A 17,194-nucleotide genomic window follows, 5' to 3' on the forward strand; every position below is an offset into this window, starting at 1 on the left:
ACTTCCAGAAACTATAGTCTCGTCTATGGTCATTTTTCAAAGAACAAATGTTTTTTAACTTTTAAGTTCAGGGATACAGTGCAAGTTTGTTACTTAGGTAAACTTGTGTCATGGGAGTTTGTTGTATAGATTATTTTATTACCCAGGTATTAAGTCTAGTACCCATTAGTTATTTTTCCTGATCCTCTCCCTCCTTCCCACCTCCACTCTCCTATAGAATCCAGTGTGTGCTGTTCCCCTCTATATGTCCATGTGTTCTCATCACTTAGCCCCCACTTATAAGTGGGAACATGCAGTATTTGGTTTTCTGTTCCTGCATTGGTTTGCTAAGCATAATGGCCTCCAGCTCCATCCATGTCCCTGCAAAGGACATAATCTTACTCTTTTTCTGTGACTTCACAGTATTCCATAGTAAATATGTACCATATTTTCTTTATCCAGTCTATCATTGATGGGCATTTAGGTTGATTTTATGTCTTTGCTATTGTGAATAGAATGCACAAATATTTAGTAAAGTCATCAAGTGATTTTTAGTTTGCAAAATTTTTTTTAATCTTTTAGTTAGATGAGTCCATCCTCTTTACTTTGAAGCATTTCCTGTCATCATCATCATCACCATCATCTTATTAACATGATCTGTGCATTCTTGCCAGTTTTTCTCCCAAATGGTTTTCATTACCAGTTCATCAGATTCGATTCAGACACTTTAAGCTACGATACTGAAGAAAGCAGAATCATCTTTGTTATTTTTATACTTTCCCAGCAACTAGAGAGATTACCTTTTACCATTTCTTCCTCCATCTTCATTCTATTAAGGTTTCATAATTTTCCTTGAATGAATTTCTTATGTGTTAGATTAAATTAATTCTCATGTATTTAAAGATTTCCTGCCATTGTTACAGCTAATTTAGCACGTATTCGGGAAATCATAGTAATGAAAATTATTTTTCAACTCATTTCATTTGTGCAACTCTTTGATTGATTTCTGTGTATTTTCCCAGTACAGTAAATCCTTGACAATCATGGATTGAACAATCACAGTTTCAATAACTTGCAAGAGACCCCAAAAGGCCGTGACACATAATCATTTATCATTTTGCTGGGGTTCAAAATAGAAGCACTCCTACTGCAAGAATGCTGTGCAGGAAAAAGTCATTTTGTGAAGGGAAACAGCCAACCACCCAGTATGGGTGTCTCAACATGAATTCATTTAATGAATTCATTGAATTTTATTATCTACATATCTAGTAACTCTCATAAAGTGATACACATTTCTTTGTGTAAAAAAAAATAAAATTACCTCTGTGGAAGCCACCTGCTATTACTAAAGATACTTAAGCAAGAGATAGTCTATAATAAATTTCAGCTCCATATTTCCCAAACCATGCTCACCAAAAACTATTCCCAATATTAACAGTTCTGACAAAAAGAAGGAAGAGGAGGTAAAAGGTGAGAATAGGAGAGGAAGGGGAGAGGGAAAGGCAGTAGAGGAGGGAGAGCAGAAGATAAAAGAAAATTACAGATCCCAAATAAGTTTAGGAAATGCTGGATATTATATATTCCTCATTCCCCAATGCCGTCACTTGCGGACTGGCCCTAACCATTTACACATTAACTTGCGGACTGGCCCTAACCATTTACACATTAAAGCCTCTGAGAAATCTTACAGTAAATAAACTCATTTCATTTTGTTTAACTCAGTGTTTCTCAAACTTATTTAAGAACCTCATGGCACACAGTGTACCTTGGGACGCCAATTTGGGATTCATAGAAACCCATAATGATTTGTAAAATGATTAAAGGTATAAAGTCACGTAAAATATCTCTGTCTCATTGAACCTCACTTCTACAGAAGATATATGCAATGACAATGTTCTTGAATTAGGGGTTTCTGAAGGTTTTGCAACTCATTTGCACAAGAATACATTCAAATCATCTGCAAATGTAATATTTTCCTTTCTTAACTTTTTACTTTTTGAGCAATTTATTTGTTTTTCTTTCTCCATAACTGTTTTAGAGATTTTATATTCTGCTATTTGTTTATTTTACTTTGTTTTATTTGTTCATTTGACAAAGCCATCTGTACAGTGTTCTAAGTGCTTTATTTATAATAGCTCATATATCTAGCAACCCTGTGACTTAGGCGTCATTATCCCTACTTCAAAGGTCAGAAAACTGAGTTTCAAACAGTGATGAGGCATCTTACCTAGATCCTATTTTTTAAGGAACACAGTCACTAATGTTTTCCTTTAGTTATATTATTAATTCTAATTTTAAATATAAACTTCCTATCATGTAAAGGAAGAAAATCTTCATAAGTTACCTTTAGTCAACACTAAATATTGAACTATGCTGGATAGCTTTTTTAGCCTCCATTCAGATAATTATGTTTTCTACCATTTTTCAGTTAATGTTAATAACATAGGATGCTAGCTTTACTTTCCGGAGGCCAACAGTCCTCAGTTAGAATAGATTACTTGTTTCATTGTGTTGTGTTTTCTGGGTTAAGATTAATATTTTACTTCTAAACTCATAAATGAGATTAAACAAACATTCCTTTTTTTAAGCAGGGAGTGAAATCTCATTTACCTCAGTCAACTCAATATATAAATATTTATGGAGTGGCTGCCATGTTACTCTGTGCCAGAGACTGTAGAACATGAAAGATTCAAAATGAGCATCTGAGAGAACACAGAAGGGAACTGACTTTCTACAAGCATATAGCAAAAAGAATCATGTTAGAGAAGACAACAACCATGATTTTCAGAACTTTACAAATGCCCAGAATCTGTTTAACTTCACACTTGTTATTTTCTATTACTCCATTTTGGATCCCCCAAAGACCTAAGCTGTTACTTAAATGCGAGAGGCCCCAGGTCAACCAAATGAAGCAGCTCCATGAGGGAGGAGTCTATGTCCATCTTGTCGCCCACCATCTGGCCAAGTACCTAGCATACAGTGAGTGCTCAATAAATATTTATTAAGCAAAGAAATAAGCCAGCTCTTTGAGCAAACCAACCGGTCAAGACGATTTTTAAAATGCAGGACAGCTAGAGACTTGTTTAATGGGTGAGCAAGAAAACAGGTGTTGCACAAATTTCATCCTCATCTGAAGTCACTCCAAGGAAGCTTGGAAGCATGGGAACAAGACAACAGACAGAATCCCTTAGGCCTGGAGAAAGAAGAAAGGATCACAAGCTTCCTTTCCCCTTAACAGACCCAAGTGTCTATAGAGCCCCAGGTGCCCCCACCTGGCCAAGTAGTTGGCCTTTTGGACCCCAAAAGTTCTCATATCCCAAGCCAAGGGGAAATTGGTCTACTCCAGCCAAGCCTCCTAGCCCCAGAAAGCCCATGGGGTCAGGACTTAGGGAAAATCAGGGAACATATAAAAGGTCTCTCCTGCAATAATGGTCCCTAACAAGCCCTGAGCCAATCACCTGGTAGCTGGAGCCCAAAATACCTTCCAACCCAGGTAAGTAGATATTATATGGTGACTACAAAGATATAGCCCATCAAGTGAGCAAACTTATCATATTCACATCCCTTTTTTGTTTCCATTCCTATTCATGTTTTCAATGTCCCCATTCTTCACTCCCCCCATCCCCCACTAAGACCCTTTCTCCATTCATTGCAAGCCCTCTTAGTTTTTTCTTCTGGATCTGATGCCCTTAAGCCATCTCTCCTCTGTCTCCGATTCCAGGTCCACACCTTGCCCCTACTACGACCTCTCCCACTGGGCCCTGCCTGATCCTCTTTCTCTGCCCCTGTCCAGTTGCCCACCCTTGTCTCCCCCTCTTCTCCTCGCTCTATCCCCAGGATCCTGTGGGCGGCTGTGAATTTTGCCCTGTGCTTCCTTCCCTCCTCTCTCTTTGTGGTGGGGTCCACAGCCAGTGCTCCTGTTGCTCAAATATGTGGAGGCAGTTGCTAAGAGACAGCGAAACGTCAGTACCTGGCCCTCGAGGAAAAAAAGGGGAGTGAAAAAGGGAGAGAACTAGGGGAGGGATGGAGGGAGGGAGAGAGAGAGGGTGGGAAGGGGGGAGGGAGGGGGAAGACCTGGCTCTGGCGGAAGCCTTATACCCCAGCAGCCTGGGCACCAGCTGAGTTTCAGAAAGAAGCATTCAGATTCTGTGAACTTTCTTCCGAGCATCCTTTCTCTGTGATTTCCCTTTGGGTGAAAGAAGGGGCAGGGGGACCGCAGGACGGGAAATCATAGAAGATGCTGGCCTGGGATCCGGGAGACAAGGAGGAGGAGAGGCCGGGGGAGGGGAACAGCCTGGGAGGCAATCTGTTCTGAAGCAAGCAAGGAGCAAGCGGGGATTCCAGGAGGAGGGAGGGAGACCCGCGTCTGCCGCAGATTGATGGCTGTGTCCTTGGAACGGAGTGAGTAGGCTCCTGGGGCCTGTGGGAGTGCGGGGGGAGACCTGGGGCTTAGAAAAATGAGTCTGCATGAAGGGGAGCTGGGGTGATTTCCAGGTGGGCGGGATTGAGGCTTGAAGCGGTAGGAAAATAGGCAGCGCCAGGCCGAGGGTGAGGGGAGGACCGAGGACAGCAGGTGGGCAAGGGAGAAGCGAGAGGGCGCGGGGCGCGAGGGCTGAGGCTCTGGGCGTGGCATCACTCTCGGTCCCTCTGCTGGGGGCGGCGAGCAGGAGAGTGCAGTGTGTGGAAAGGGATGCTGGGATGAAGGGTGTGCGCTGAGAGGGGGGCGAAAGATGCTGGGGGTCGACTGGGGAGGGGTCTGCAGGATCGCCTGTGCAGAAGGAAGCTGGAGCGAAAACCGCGAGGCGTGAGCACGGGGCAGGGCAAAATATGGGGGAGTCACAGAATGGTGTGTGAGTGAGTGTGTGTGTGTGCGTGTGAGAGAGAGAGAGAGGAGCGCTTAGAGTGTTTGAAAGGGGTGTGCAAACCCCCAGAGTGTGGATGCAGATTTTTCTTAGGGAGTTGTTCAAGGGTGGCGTGTTTGGTACTAATGAGGGTGGGGTTATGAGAAGAAGAAGAAAATGCATCTAACCCAAGACAGGAACCCAGAGGAGGATGGCTGCAGGTTGGGTCAGGGAGGGCTCGTGGGTAACAGCAATGTGAGCCTGGGGTCTGAACCTACCATGGCCCACACCTGACAGACAGTAAGCAGAGAACTTTGTGGTTGGGGGAGCAAAGGAAAGAGACAAAGATAAGCCAAGCGTCCTAGGTGAAGGGACAAGGGGGTGTCGAGGGCACAGGATTTCTCTGCCTGAGTGCTTTCCTTGTTGACAGAGGGAATTTGGCCTCCACCTGCTGAACACAGAACTGCGCTGAGGAAGGCACTGGCTTGGAGAAGATGCCAGAGCTCTGCCAGCTGACACTCAGCCTGTACCTTCAGGACTCATGACTTCTTCTGGCCCCAGAGGCCCAGACAGTGGGCATCACCTGGGGTCCTCCTCTCTTTGGGAAAAAAAGAGGCTTCCTGGGGATTCCAGCAGCCACTGAGGCTGAGGACTCTCAGGCTTTTAGGAGGCCCATGGAGACTCACTTCCTCCCGGGCCCTTTTCCCAAAACACCCACCCTGGGACCCCCTTGGACTCCAGCCCACCAGGCCACCGGGACAAATGGCCTCTGAGACCTTCAACACTGGAGACCCAGGTGCAGCCCTGGCTTCCTAATCAGTCCCAGACGTGGGACAGGACTTAAGTTTTCTCAGAAGAAGTGCCAAGGATCTTTAAAGGGCACGTTTCATCTCCTTCAGCCCCTCCCTCCCAGACACAGCACCAAGAGGAAACATCCAGCAGGCATGGGTGAGAGAGACACAAAAGATCTGCAGGAACTCTTCCAGGACCTGCTGGCAGCCGACCTAGCCCCATTCTTGTCCCCTCCCTTTCTCAGGTTTTGATCATCATTCCAGACCCTAGGGGACCTCAACTGGGTGTCTTGCCCCCTAGGCTCCGGAAGGGGACCTCCCGTGGATCTCAGGAAGCCCTCTGGTGCTCAGAGGCTCCTGGGAAAGTCCCTAGCCATGATACCACATGCTCAGAAGCCCCACCTTCACAGACGCTGGCCCCAGATGTAGCTGCCTTCCTGTATCACAGCCTCTCGATTCCATGGACACAGTCCTCATGGGCTCCCTCCAGCACTGCTGTTGCCAGCTGCCTAAGATGGGTGACACTTGGGCCCAGCTTCCCTGGCCCGGGCCACCCCACCCAGCAATGCTGCTGATCTCCCTCCTCTTGGCAGCCGGGTTGATGCACTCGGATGCTGGCACCAGCTGCCCCGTCCTTTGCACATGCCGTAACCAGGTGGTGGATTGTAGCAGCCAGCGGCTATTCTCCGTGCCCCCAGACCTGCCAATGGACACCCGAAACCTCAGCCTGGCCCACAACCGCATCACAGCAGTGCCGCCTGGCTACCTCACATGCTACATGGAGCTCCAGGTGCTGGATTTGCACAACAACTCCTTAATGGAGCTGCCCCGGGGCCTCTTCCTCCATGCCAAGCGCTTGGCACACTTGGATCTGAGCTACAACAATTTCAGCCACGTGCCAGCCGACATGTTCCAGGAGGCCCATGGGCTGGTCCACATCGACCTGAGCCACAACCCCTGGCTGCGGAGGGTGCATCCCCAGGCCTTTCAGGGCCTCATGCAGCTCCGAGACCTGGACCTCAGTTATGGGGGCCTGGCCTTCCTCAGCCTGGAGGCTCTTGAGGGCCTACCGGGGCTGGTGACCCTGCAGATCGGTGGCAATCCCTGGGTGTGTGGCTGCACCATGGAACCCCTGCTGAAGTGGCTGCGAAACCGGATCCAGCGCTGTACAGCAGGTAATAGAGGGGCAGAACGGGGCAGTCAACAGGGAGGGCTTGCCTCAATGGGAAGCCAAGGCTCCAAAGAAAGCAGGGGGACTTAAAGCCAGAAAGCACCTACTGCGTTTTCTAATGTGGGCTTGCCTCTTTGTACACCAGCTCGGCCAACAGGTTGTTTGTAGAATCCTTCCAGGGCATGTGAGGCACCGAGGGCCCATTCATTCATGAAATAGATGTCCCTCACCGCTGCGCTGCTCATGACCTAATGAGGCAGACGGATAGTAGACAAGTGAGAAGAGCCTATGGTTGGTGGTTTTTATTGAGCTTTCACCATGACCTAAGATCTTGGCATCCATTATCTCATGAGACCCCCATTTTTATTATACCCATTTTCCAGGTGAAGAAACTGAGATTTAGAACAATAAAAAGGCTTGACAGGAATCACGCACTTAGAAAGTGGCAGGGCCATGAAAAAAATACAAATTAAAAAATTAAAAAGTGGCAGGACCATGAATAAAACCTAGATTTATCTAACTTCTAAGCCCTGTTCTAATCTACCAGAATGCTTTTTTAGCATTCCAAGTGTTGGAAACTCTCGTATAAATAGTAATGGCTAACACAATCTCAACAGAGCTGCAATAGCTTGAGTCGCGTGACAGCCAATATGTTCCAGGAGGAACTTGAGACCTTAGTACTTGCTATTTACCAGGCCCTCTCTTAAGCAGCTTTACCTATCTCTTCCTATCCCCAGAAGAACACTAATGAGATTGCCACTCTACAGAGGAGGAAGCTGAGGCACAGAGAGGTTCTGTAGCTTGTTGGAAGTTACACAGTTGCTAAGTGTTGAAGCCAGGATTTGAGTCCTGGCAATCTCCCTGACTATATCCTGAAGAGTCAGGTTCTGGCCTGCCGGAAGAGTCAGAACCTGAGTCCTGGACTGGCCAAAGGGCTGCAGTAGAGTTCCAGGACCTCATGCAGCTCCAAGACCTGGATCTCAGCTACGAGAACCTGGCTTTCCTCAAACTCAAGGCCCTGAGCAGTGTAAACTTTGGGCACAGGGTAGGGAGCTGAAAGGAAGACTGAGATGTGGCAACTCAACCAGCCAATCCCAACTGGAGGGTGGACTGGGGCCTGAAGAAGCCCAAATCACACAGGTTTGATGGGCATCCCAACCCAGTGGCATCTGAGCCTGACCCAGAGGCAGGCAATGTTCAGCTGCGGTCCTAGCCACCAGCTCTCCTGTGTGACAACACCAAGACTTGGCACAAGAACCCAGAAGTAGTAGCTGAAGGCCCTATCCAAGGGGCTTTCCCAGAACCTGAGCTCAGCCCATGTTGAGAAGAAGCAATGCTGAATGTGGTAAAAGGGAGAGGAGGACTGAGTGGGGAGCCCAAGACCAAAATAGTTTGGGAAGGGCTGTGGGTCACGATTCCAGTGTTTCCACAGAGCTGTAGGAGGAAATTCTCTTGCATCAAAATAGCTGGGGACTGGGATGGGGCGATGGTGGAGGGCAGGAGTGGGAGGATGCCTGGAGCAATCTCTCAACTTGCTCAAACTTGGCAGGCGCGCCTTCCCTCTCTCTCCTGTGCACTAATAACAGAAAGGGCACCCAAAGCACTAAGCTTCCATTACACCCAGGGACTCCTTTTCTGTGATCTCTGAGGTCCCTGCTGCTCTGAAGAAGCTCAGACTCCCAGCGAGCAGGAGAGGGGTCCAAGATTTCATCAGTGTAGGCTCACACATGTAGTGTACTCCACACCTGTAGTACAGGTGAGGAACCTGAGCTCCAGAAGGGGACAGTGACTGTCCACAGGCCCATGATGAGGAAGCAAGCAGGCCCAGCTGGAAAGCCAGGTTCCCTGTTCCTCCACAGAACACACTTAACACCAGGCCACACGCACCAGGGTGCTTCTCCGTAGGGACAAAACCTTGCCAGTGGAGGCAGGACTAGGTGATGCTCTTCCCTTTAGGTCCTTTTCAGCTGCTTCCTCCCTTTTTCTTTGTGGAACTCCACTGTTATCCATGGTTTTTGGAAAAATTGAACAAAGAGGGCCATAATAAGCAAGCCCCTGGGATACAGCATGACTTTAGGACTGGTGCCTTGACTTACCAGGGGGTTTTGTCAGCCTCCACGTTCCCACCCTGCATCCTGTGTGGTCCCACCAAGAGCTGTCAGGGGCTCCTCTGGCTGGTCCATATGAGGGTTGCCACATTCCCCATCTCACTGTCTCACCAGTACCCACTTCATCTACCTAATAGACTTTAGAGTTCAGCATCTTCAGGTTTCCAGAGGAGAGCTCATGCGAGTCAAGCCCAGAGAGGATCCTGGCCTGGGCAGGACAGGGGTCCTGTGCTCACAGCCTACAGGAATTGCTCAACCTGGGATTTGGGGAAGGTTGCGTTCTCCTTCCAAACCTGACTCCCCATTTCCAAGGATATTGATGCTGATTCAATTCTTGAAAGGTTCAATCCAAATCCATCATTTGATTCCTTGCCCTCAAAAACTGCAGAATGAATACATAGCATTTATGCATTTATACAACACATAATTTAGAAAATGTCTTCATACTGACTCTCAGAAAATTTGGATTGGATTATCCCCTTCTTTTCTTTTCTTTTCTTTTCTTTTCTTTTTTTTTTTTTTTTTTTTTTTTTGAGACAGAGTCTCGCTCTGTCACCCAGGCTGAAGTGCAGTGGTGCAATCTCGGCTCACTGCAACCTCCACTTCCCAGGTTCAAGCAATTCTCCTGCCTCAGCCTCCCGAGTAGCTGAGACTACAGGTGCGCACCACCACACCCAGCTAATTTTTGTATTTTTAGTAGAGACGGGGTTTCACCATGTTGGCCAGGATGGTCTCAATCTCTTGACCTCATGATCCACCCGCCTTGGCTTCCCAAAATGCTGGGATTACAGGCATGAGCCACTGTGCCTGGCTGGGTTATCCCCTTCTTATAGAGGCCCCTTATTATACAGGCAGAGCATGAGAGCCAGAAAGACCAAAAAAAAAGACTTACCCAAGGTAAGAGCTTGATTAATATTTATCCACTAAACAAAGGAATGATTGGCTGCTCAAAAGCTGGTGCTTAAAGCTGCATGGCAAGAGTGTCACCTGCACACTACTTTTACTTCCCAGGCAGAGTGAGATAAGACCGTTGACAGCCATCATGCATTCATAAAAGTGATCCCAGAAGAATGAGATGAGACCATCAATGCTGAAAATAACAATAACCCCACCAGAAAAAGCAGCCCCCTCCTACAGAAGCTTGAGTGCAGAATATGACCCCCAATGGCCTCTCTAGGAAAAACAACCAATATAATAATTCATATAATTGAAATATAATATACGTTATATATTACATTAATATGTAGCATATAATTCGTGTACGTTAACTCACTGAATCCTCACTACAACCCTGAGAAGTAGATACTGTTATTATCGTCATTTGACAGATGAAGAAGTCAAGACACAGAGAGATTAAATATCTTACCTGTAATCATGCAACTAGCAAGGGGTGAAGAGGGGATTTGAAACTAGGCCAATAGCTCTGGAACCCATACTCTTAACTCTATACCCTGTGTATCTGGAAATGCAACATAAGTAGTGGAAAGGCCCAATGATTTGGAGTTAGACAGACTCTTATATTCGTGTTGTAAAGATTCGTCAAGCACTTACTATGGACAGGACACTGTTCTCATGCTAAAGATACCATGGGAGGGGCTTATATTGAAAGGGGAGAAGACAGAAAATAAACCAATAAACTTTCAGGCAGTGATCAACACTACATAGAAAAACACAGCAGAGCAGGGAAGATAGGGAGCCCGGGGGGAGGTGAAGTGGGGTGCTATTTTATTCAGAGTCTTAAGGAAAGGCCTCACTAATAATGTGGCATTGAGCCAAGTCCCAAAGGAAGTGGGGAGCTGAGCTGTGCAGAGATCGAGGGGAGAAGTTCCCTCCCAAAGGGACAAATGCAAAAGCATCCCTTCCCCGCTTCAAGAGGGGACACTCTGAGATCATGGAAGGATGACCAGGAGGTGTGTGTGGCTAGAGCAGGGTAAGTAAGGAACAGAGTGGAAGAGATGGGAAAGAATCCCTGGAGCCCAAGGGGAGCACCTTGGTTTTTGCTCCATTCAAAAACAGGAATCCAGGGAAGGGTTTCAGTAGAGAAGGTGTGGCAGGACATCAGGTTTGAAAGAACCACTCAGCTGACTGTATTAAAATCGTTTGTCAGCTGCTGGTGAGGTCCCAGCCTGCAGGCTGAGGACAGACACCTTCTGAAGCCCAGAAACCAGTTGGGAGGTTATTGTAAGAGATGATGGTGTCCCCAGATCTACCACTGGTCACAGCCAGATGACTTTCAGCAAATTGCCAAACTCTTTAAACAGTACTTTCCACATCTATAGAAATAGGCATAAAAATCCTTGCCTTGAGAATTGTTGAGGGAACTAAAGGAGTTAAGTAGAATTCTTGGCACATGGAAGAACTTCAATGAATGTCTTTCTTACTTTTTCCAGCGAGCAGTTGTGGGTGGGCTTTCCAATCCCCTCTCCTTCCCTGGGTACATCACCCTCCCTGGCTTCTGTGTTACAGATTCTCAGCTGGCTGAGTGCCGGGGCCCTCCTGAAGTCGAGGGCGCCCCGCTCTTCTCACTCACTGAGGAGAGCTTCAAGGCCTGCCACCTGACCCTGACCCTGGATGATTACCTATTCATTGCGTTCGTGGGCTTCGTGGTCTCCATTGCTTCTGTGGCCACCAACTTCCTCCTGGGCATCACTGCCAACTGCTGCCACCGCTGGAGCAAGGCCAGTGAAGAGGAAGAGATCTGACATGCCTGCCTCTCATCCCTCCATGCTGCTGACCGCCACAGCTGCTGGCCACCAGACGCCTTCCCTGACTGCTCACTCTGGTTCCATGGTGACCTGGCTGCCTCAGTCATGGTTCAAGCAAGGTGGGGACACTCATTTTGTATGAGCATCTGCTTTGAGCCAGGCGGCACGCTAGGAATTGGGAACATCAGATGAACTGACTCAGTCCCTGCCCTCAAGGCACTTCCCTCTGGTCAAGGAGAGAGATCCAAAAACTATTCCCTTTAAGACTATATGTCAGGACTCTGAGCACGTCATTATGGAGGCCCAGAGGAGGAGCCATCCTCTGTATCTAGCAATGTCCATGAGAATTATAAGATTAGAGTGATTTGTGAACTTGGTCATCAGGAAATATCTACTTTGTCAGGTAGGCAAAGAAGGGTGTCTGCACATGGCAGAGGCCAGAATATGCATAGTGTGCTGTGTTGAGAAGAGTGAACAGTTCCTGGTCACTTACTTGTGTAGAGGGGGTGTGGCACAGAACTCAAACCTACTCCCCATCTCCTGACACCAAAACTGTCAGCTCTCAGCAATGCCAGCCACTGCCTCCAGGGAGTAAGAACACCTCTATGACAGCCCCTGGCCTCCTTCCACCAGCAGCTACCAGGTGAGACCACCTCCCAGTGACTGCCCCCATATGACCAAATGTCACCAGTTGGTGAGGTCCCAGGCAGCAGGCTGAGGATGGACACTTTCAATGCCCTTGCTCCTGCCTCTCACTCAAGTTTTGCTTCAGAAGAGAGAGGCAGGAGGCCCAGCAACTGGGGCAGCAAGAGTCCTGGCACCTTGGGATCCTAATCATGTGACTGTTCTTGCCACAGTGCTCATGCCACAGGGTCTCACCAGGAAAGTGCACTGTGGGCCACAGACCCACAGCCTGGCAGCACCCAGAGCTAAAAGGGGACAAAGGCAGCACAGTTATGACCACATGAGGCTTTGCATTTTCTTCTGAGCAACTTACCCACGTTAAGCATGAGGGTGAGAGAGCTATTAAATACTAAGCCCTTGCCAGTGTCAGGTACTTTGAAAAGCTCTCTCCACAAACCATTCCCTTTAACACACACACACACAAATCTTTTGAGGTGAACGCTGTTGTTCCCATTTTACGGATGAGGCAATTAAGGCTCAGAGAGGTTAAGTCACATGCCACTATGAGCAAGATAAAGTCCGTGCTCTTTCTACTGCCCCATCCAAGTTGGGGAACATCACCATTCCCTCTAGAGTTATATAAATTCAAATTCAACTAGAGCTGACAAAGTTCCTCATAAGGTCCAGGCACTCCTCTGGGCACTTTTATATCTATTGACTCACTTCTTTCAATTCTCACAGCAACACTGCCTGGTGGTTTTTATTATCCCCATTTGACAGATGAATTAATCGTAGAGAGTTGAGTGACTTACCCAAGGTTGTCTGGATAAGCCCTAGAAGGAAGGCGGTAGGCAGCTCCATTCAGGGAAACTGCATCTAATCAGTCAGTCAAAAATCAAGTAACTTTACGAGCAAAGCACAATTATCATCATCGTGGTCTTCTTCATCAGTTTCGTCAGCAGCATCATTATCTTCCCTCTATTTGTTCAGCACCGGATAGTTCATGAGTATTTTTGCATCATTCTCCTTGACTGTTCACATCCCTGTGCAGGAGGTAAATCAAACATCAGTAATCCTGTTTTACAGATGGGGAAAAAAGTCTCAAGATTGGATATGACTTGCTATGTGGCAAGGTTGGGGCTCAACCCTAACACAGTTCTCTTTCCAGTGCTTTCTCAAGTGCTTGGGGAAGAGAATGCCTCAGAAGGCTGGGTAGTGGGGCCTGGAATTCAGCATCCATGAATGTGCTAGTGGATAAGCTAAATAGAAGGCAGTCAAACCCATCTGCTGTACAGATTGAACTATGCTCACGGTAGGGCAAATTGCAGGCTCTGAAACAGAGACTACACAGGTAACACCTGAATAGGAGACTCCTGCTTTACAATGTGTAGATAAAACATCAGCAATGGTGGCCATGGTGGCAGTCATGTGAAAAGTAAGATCTTTGGGAATCAAGAAAGGAAGCCGTGTTAACCACTCCTTCTCAAGCCCTGCTGTGTGTGTTGCAAGAGATACTAAGAGAGCAAGAAAGCTATAGGTGAGAACCTCTGCAGTTTAGGAGAAGAACATCAAGGCACAGTCCAACATGCTGATAAGTCTGGCCAGGAGGAGAATTAAAACAGGGGCTTTCCACACCTCCCTTGCCCCAAGCTCCAGCAGTATTCTATCAGCCCATCCTCCTGGAAAGCCTGAAAGGAACGAAGGAGGCTAATATGTCATCTTCCAGGAAGGCATCCCTCACTCGTGCTTCCCTGAGCTAGTCAACCAAAAGAGTCTTCAGAAACTTTGCTAGACCTGAAGTACTTGAACCTGTGTCCCCTGAATCTTGCTTACAACATCTGGGACAAATCCCTGGCCCTGTGACATCCGAAGCAGAACTGTGCCCTGCTCTCTCCTTCTGTGATGACCAAGGATGGTGAACTCAAGCTGTTCTCTAGAAGCCAGGCCAGCAACCTAAATACTTGGAGAGGAACTTTTAGAAACTATAATCCTGACAAAATAGAAAAGTTTCCCATAGGGGCATACCGTAATACTATAACAACCTCCCAGGAACTATTGTTTGCCAAAATGTAGTTAATATATTTTAAGATATATGCTTTTTTGCATAGGACTAGAACCAGAGAAGACACCAAATGCCCCCTTGACATCAATGTCCTTTCTAGTGGGACAATTTGGTCTCCATTAATGCCAAACCTTTCTGAAGAGGATACATGGCTTTTAAAGGACAGATGTTTCTCCTGCTGCTAGAAGCTCGTCAGTTTACTGGAGCACAATGAGGAAAATATTCAACCTCCTTACTGCCAAGGAATTCCCTGCTTCTCCCCCACCGCCATCATCTTGTCCAAGCTGTCAGAAGCAACCTTCTAGAGATAATCTAACAATCCTGATTAGAATTGCTCCCATATCCCTGGTGACCACAGGCTTCATTCAAATTGTCCAAACTGGTTAACATGTATGTGATGGGGTATCTCTGCATCTGTATGTCTGTCTGTGAGGTTCCTTGTATATTGGCTGTCTGCTGACATGGGACAGATCTCTCTGGAACTTGGGTTCAGTTCTCTGACATAGTCCACTCAGCCATAGGCTGAGTGGCTAAATATGCATAAATAAGCATGCCTAAATAGGCATATATAGTTTGGTGCAAAAGTAATTGCGGTTTTTGCCATTAAAAGTGATAGCAAAAATCGCAATTACTTTTGCGCCAATCTAATATTACATTGCTTGATAGATTAAGATGGAATCCCACCAGGTTTAGGGTAGGACTGGATGCTCAAAAAATAAAGAAGGAGAAAAATCTGTGGCAGAGGCATCCTAATGAGAACTTGACTTCTCCTTGCTTCCCTCTGCTCTCTCCTGCCCCTCAGAGACTTGTCCTCATTGCAGAAGCTTCCTCCATGCTAGGCCAGAGGATATCAAAGTTTAGTTTGGTCAAGATTTGGGCCAAGAAAATGCCTTTTTAGAAGAGCCCTCATATCTGAATCACATCACTTTGGGCCAGTTATCTCTGGTCACCCTCAGACAAACCCTCATCTCTTTTTCTCCCTTCCTAGAGGAATTCCCAGGGAACTTTGCAGAAATAGGTCTCCAGAGTTGCTACAGAGGTTCATGGCTCCTTTCATGGAGGGACATGTATGAAATTTGAACAGATCAAGACAGGTGTTTGTCTTCAACCATGGGGGAAGACCTCCAGCTTCCATTTTCCCCTATAGGTGTCTGTGCTGACATCCTTTCCAGCAGTAGAAGACTAAAAAGATATATCTTAACCCATTCCTCAAAAGGACATCTTCCTAAAGCCAGAGAAAATTGTCTGCTCTTCCCCACCCCAGGAAGAGGCAAAAGGGAAGTGAGGGCGTCACAAGGTCTTTTGTAAATCACTATTGTGTTTGTCACAGCACTGGGCGGAGAGCTGGATCCACAGAGCTCTCAGTTTTTCTAAGCACTGTCCTGTAATGTGCTAATGTCTGGGGGTGGGAGGGCTGGGGAGGGGTGGGGTTAGAGGGAAGATGCCAACCTTTGTATGGAGATGATTTTATAACCATGTACTTTTGTAACTGTGAAGAATTTTTCATAAGTGTACATTAATAATAAAGAGTGTATAGTTTAACAAATTTTCCTAAGAGCTGTGAAGAGGGATAGGGAGAGGGAGGGAGGTAGAGAAAGAAAGAGAGAAAGGAACTAGGCGGAACCAAGAGAATGTGTGCCAAAATATACGCACAAAAGGTCTATGGGAGGGAGTGGATGGAAATAATTAGGAGATGTGCCAGCCATGGAGGGGCATGTGTGGGAGTTGAAGGAACATCACAGAAGTATATTTCTACCAGGCAAAAAAAGAATACGCGTGTGTCTGTATGCACATACCCCTCTGTGTAGGCATATTTTGGTGCCCGAAATTACACAAAGAAGAGAGCATATGTCTTACACATGTTGATGTTTGCAACTTGGGTCGTCCATAAAACATACCAAGGCAAGTGGGTGTGCCTGCCTAGTTTGCATCACTGAAGGGTGTGTGATAAGGAGATAGCACACACCAGCGGCATAGGCAAAAAGACATTAACTCAGGCATGCAGGTAAATCAGGCATCTAAATGCATGGTGTTGGGGCTGGATGAGGCCATTGCTGGTATAAGTTCAGCCTCTGTTCTCATAGGTTAATAAAGAAGGGAAAGGATTCTAAACCTCCTGGGTTTTGCAAGTGTTGCCTGTACATCATCAGAAGTGAGATGGCTAGGCAGTGTACCTTGAGAATAGGGACAGGAAAAGAAGGAAAGTGTACTTCTGTAGGTACAATGGCAGCTGTTTTTATCTTAGTATTCTAAGTAGGAAGTGGCTGTAAGGAAGTCAATCCAAGCAGGAAGTGGCTCTGAGCAGAAAGTAGTTCCTTCCACCAATAGGGATGTTAACTTGCCTCTATTCCTCCCACTCCAATTGCCACAGGGTACAAACAAATACCGCACTCATAGCCTCTAAATGGAACACGGATACTGACTCAGAACACTTAGCTAAACAGAGAACATCTTCAACTGTAATCAGTGTTTTCTAGAGTAGATTAGAGGGAGGCAAAACCCTTCTCTTCAAATTAAGTATTTAACAGAGACTATGCTGAACAAGTGCAAGATCAAAAATAAGGCTCCTGAAATAAGCAGACATCTCATGAAAGACCAGATCTTGCATATCCCATTCAATGCTGTTCATAGTGCCAAGGACTGATGATGGTGATGATGATGATGATGATGATGATGATGATGATGATATAATATTTACTCATCATTTACTGTATGCCAGCTGCTCTGCTAAGCACTATATATGGATTAATTTACTTAATTTTCACAAAAACCCAAGGTAAGTACTATTATTATTTCTATTTTACAGATGAGGCAACTGAGGCACAAACAAGCTAACGTGCTTAAGGTCACATAGCTAGTAAGTAGTTGATCTGAGTTTAGACACTCAGTAATACTTGGTGACTGACTAACTTC

The 17,194-nt window shown here is 46.5% G+C and overlaps 1 protein-coding gene across 2 annotated transcripts; it reads left to right on the forward strand.

Annotated features, from left to right (window-relative positions):
• The first annotated feature begins 4,028 nt into the window (after positions 1–4,028).
• LRRC55 (leucine rich repeat containing 55) lies at positions 4,029–15,828 on the forward strand. 2 transcript variants are annotated; one of them, XM_009440409.5, is made up of 3 exons: positions 4,029–4,380; positions 5,251–6,786; positions 11,357–15,828. In XM_009440409.5, the coding sequence occupies exons 2-3, from the start codon at positions 5,997–5,999 to the stop codon at positions 11,590–11,592; spliced, it is 1,026 nt and encodes a 341-aa protein (XP_009438684.3). In that variant the 5' UTR covers positions 4,029–4,380; positions 5,251–5,996; the 3' UTR covers positions 11,593–15,828. The 2 variants fall into 2 exon arrangements, with proteins under 2 accessions (XP_009438684.3, XP_024202911.3); XM_024347143.3 differs by lacking the exon at positions 4,029–4,380 and adding an exon at positions 4,485–4,783.
• The last annotated feature ends 1,366 nt before the right edge of the window (positions 15,829–17,194 follow it).

Source organism: Pan troglodytes, chromosome 9 (genome assembly GCF_028858775.2).
Source record: "Pan troglodytes isolate AG18354 chromosome 9, NHGRI_mPanTro3-v2.0_pri, whole genome shotgun sequence".
Taxonomy (NCBI): domain Eukaryota; kingdom Metazoa; phylum Chordata; class Mammalia; order Primates; family Hominidae; genus Pan; species Pan troglodytes.

Bases quoted from the DNA above. Each gene is read 5' to 3' on its own strand.
- LRRC55 (XM_009440409.5), top strand. From the start codon at position 5,997: ATGCTCAGAAGCCCCACCTTCACAGACGCTGGCCCCAGATGTAGCTGC. The intron at 6,787-11,356 runs GTAATAGAGGGG...TCTGTGTTACAG, and splicing joins GATCCAGCGCTGTACAGCAG to ATTCTCAGCTGGCTGAGTGC.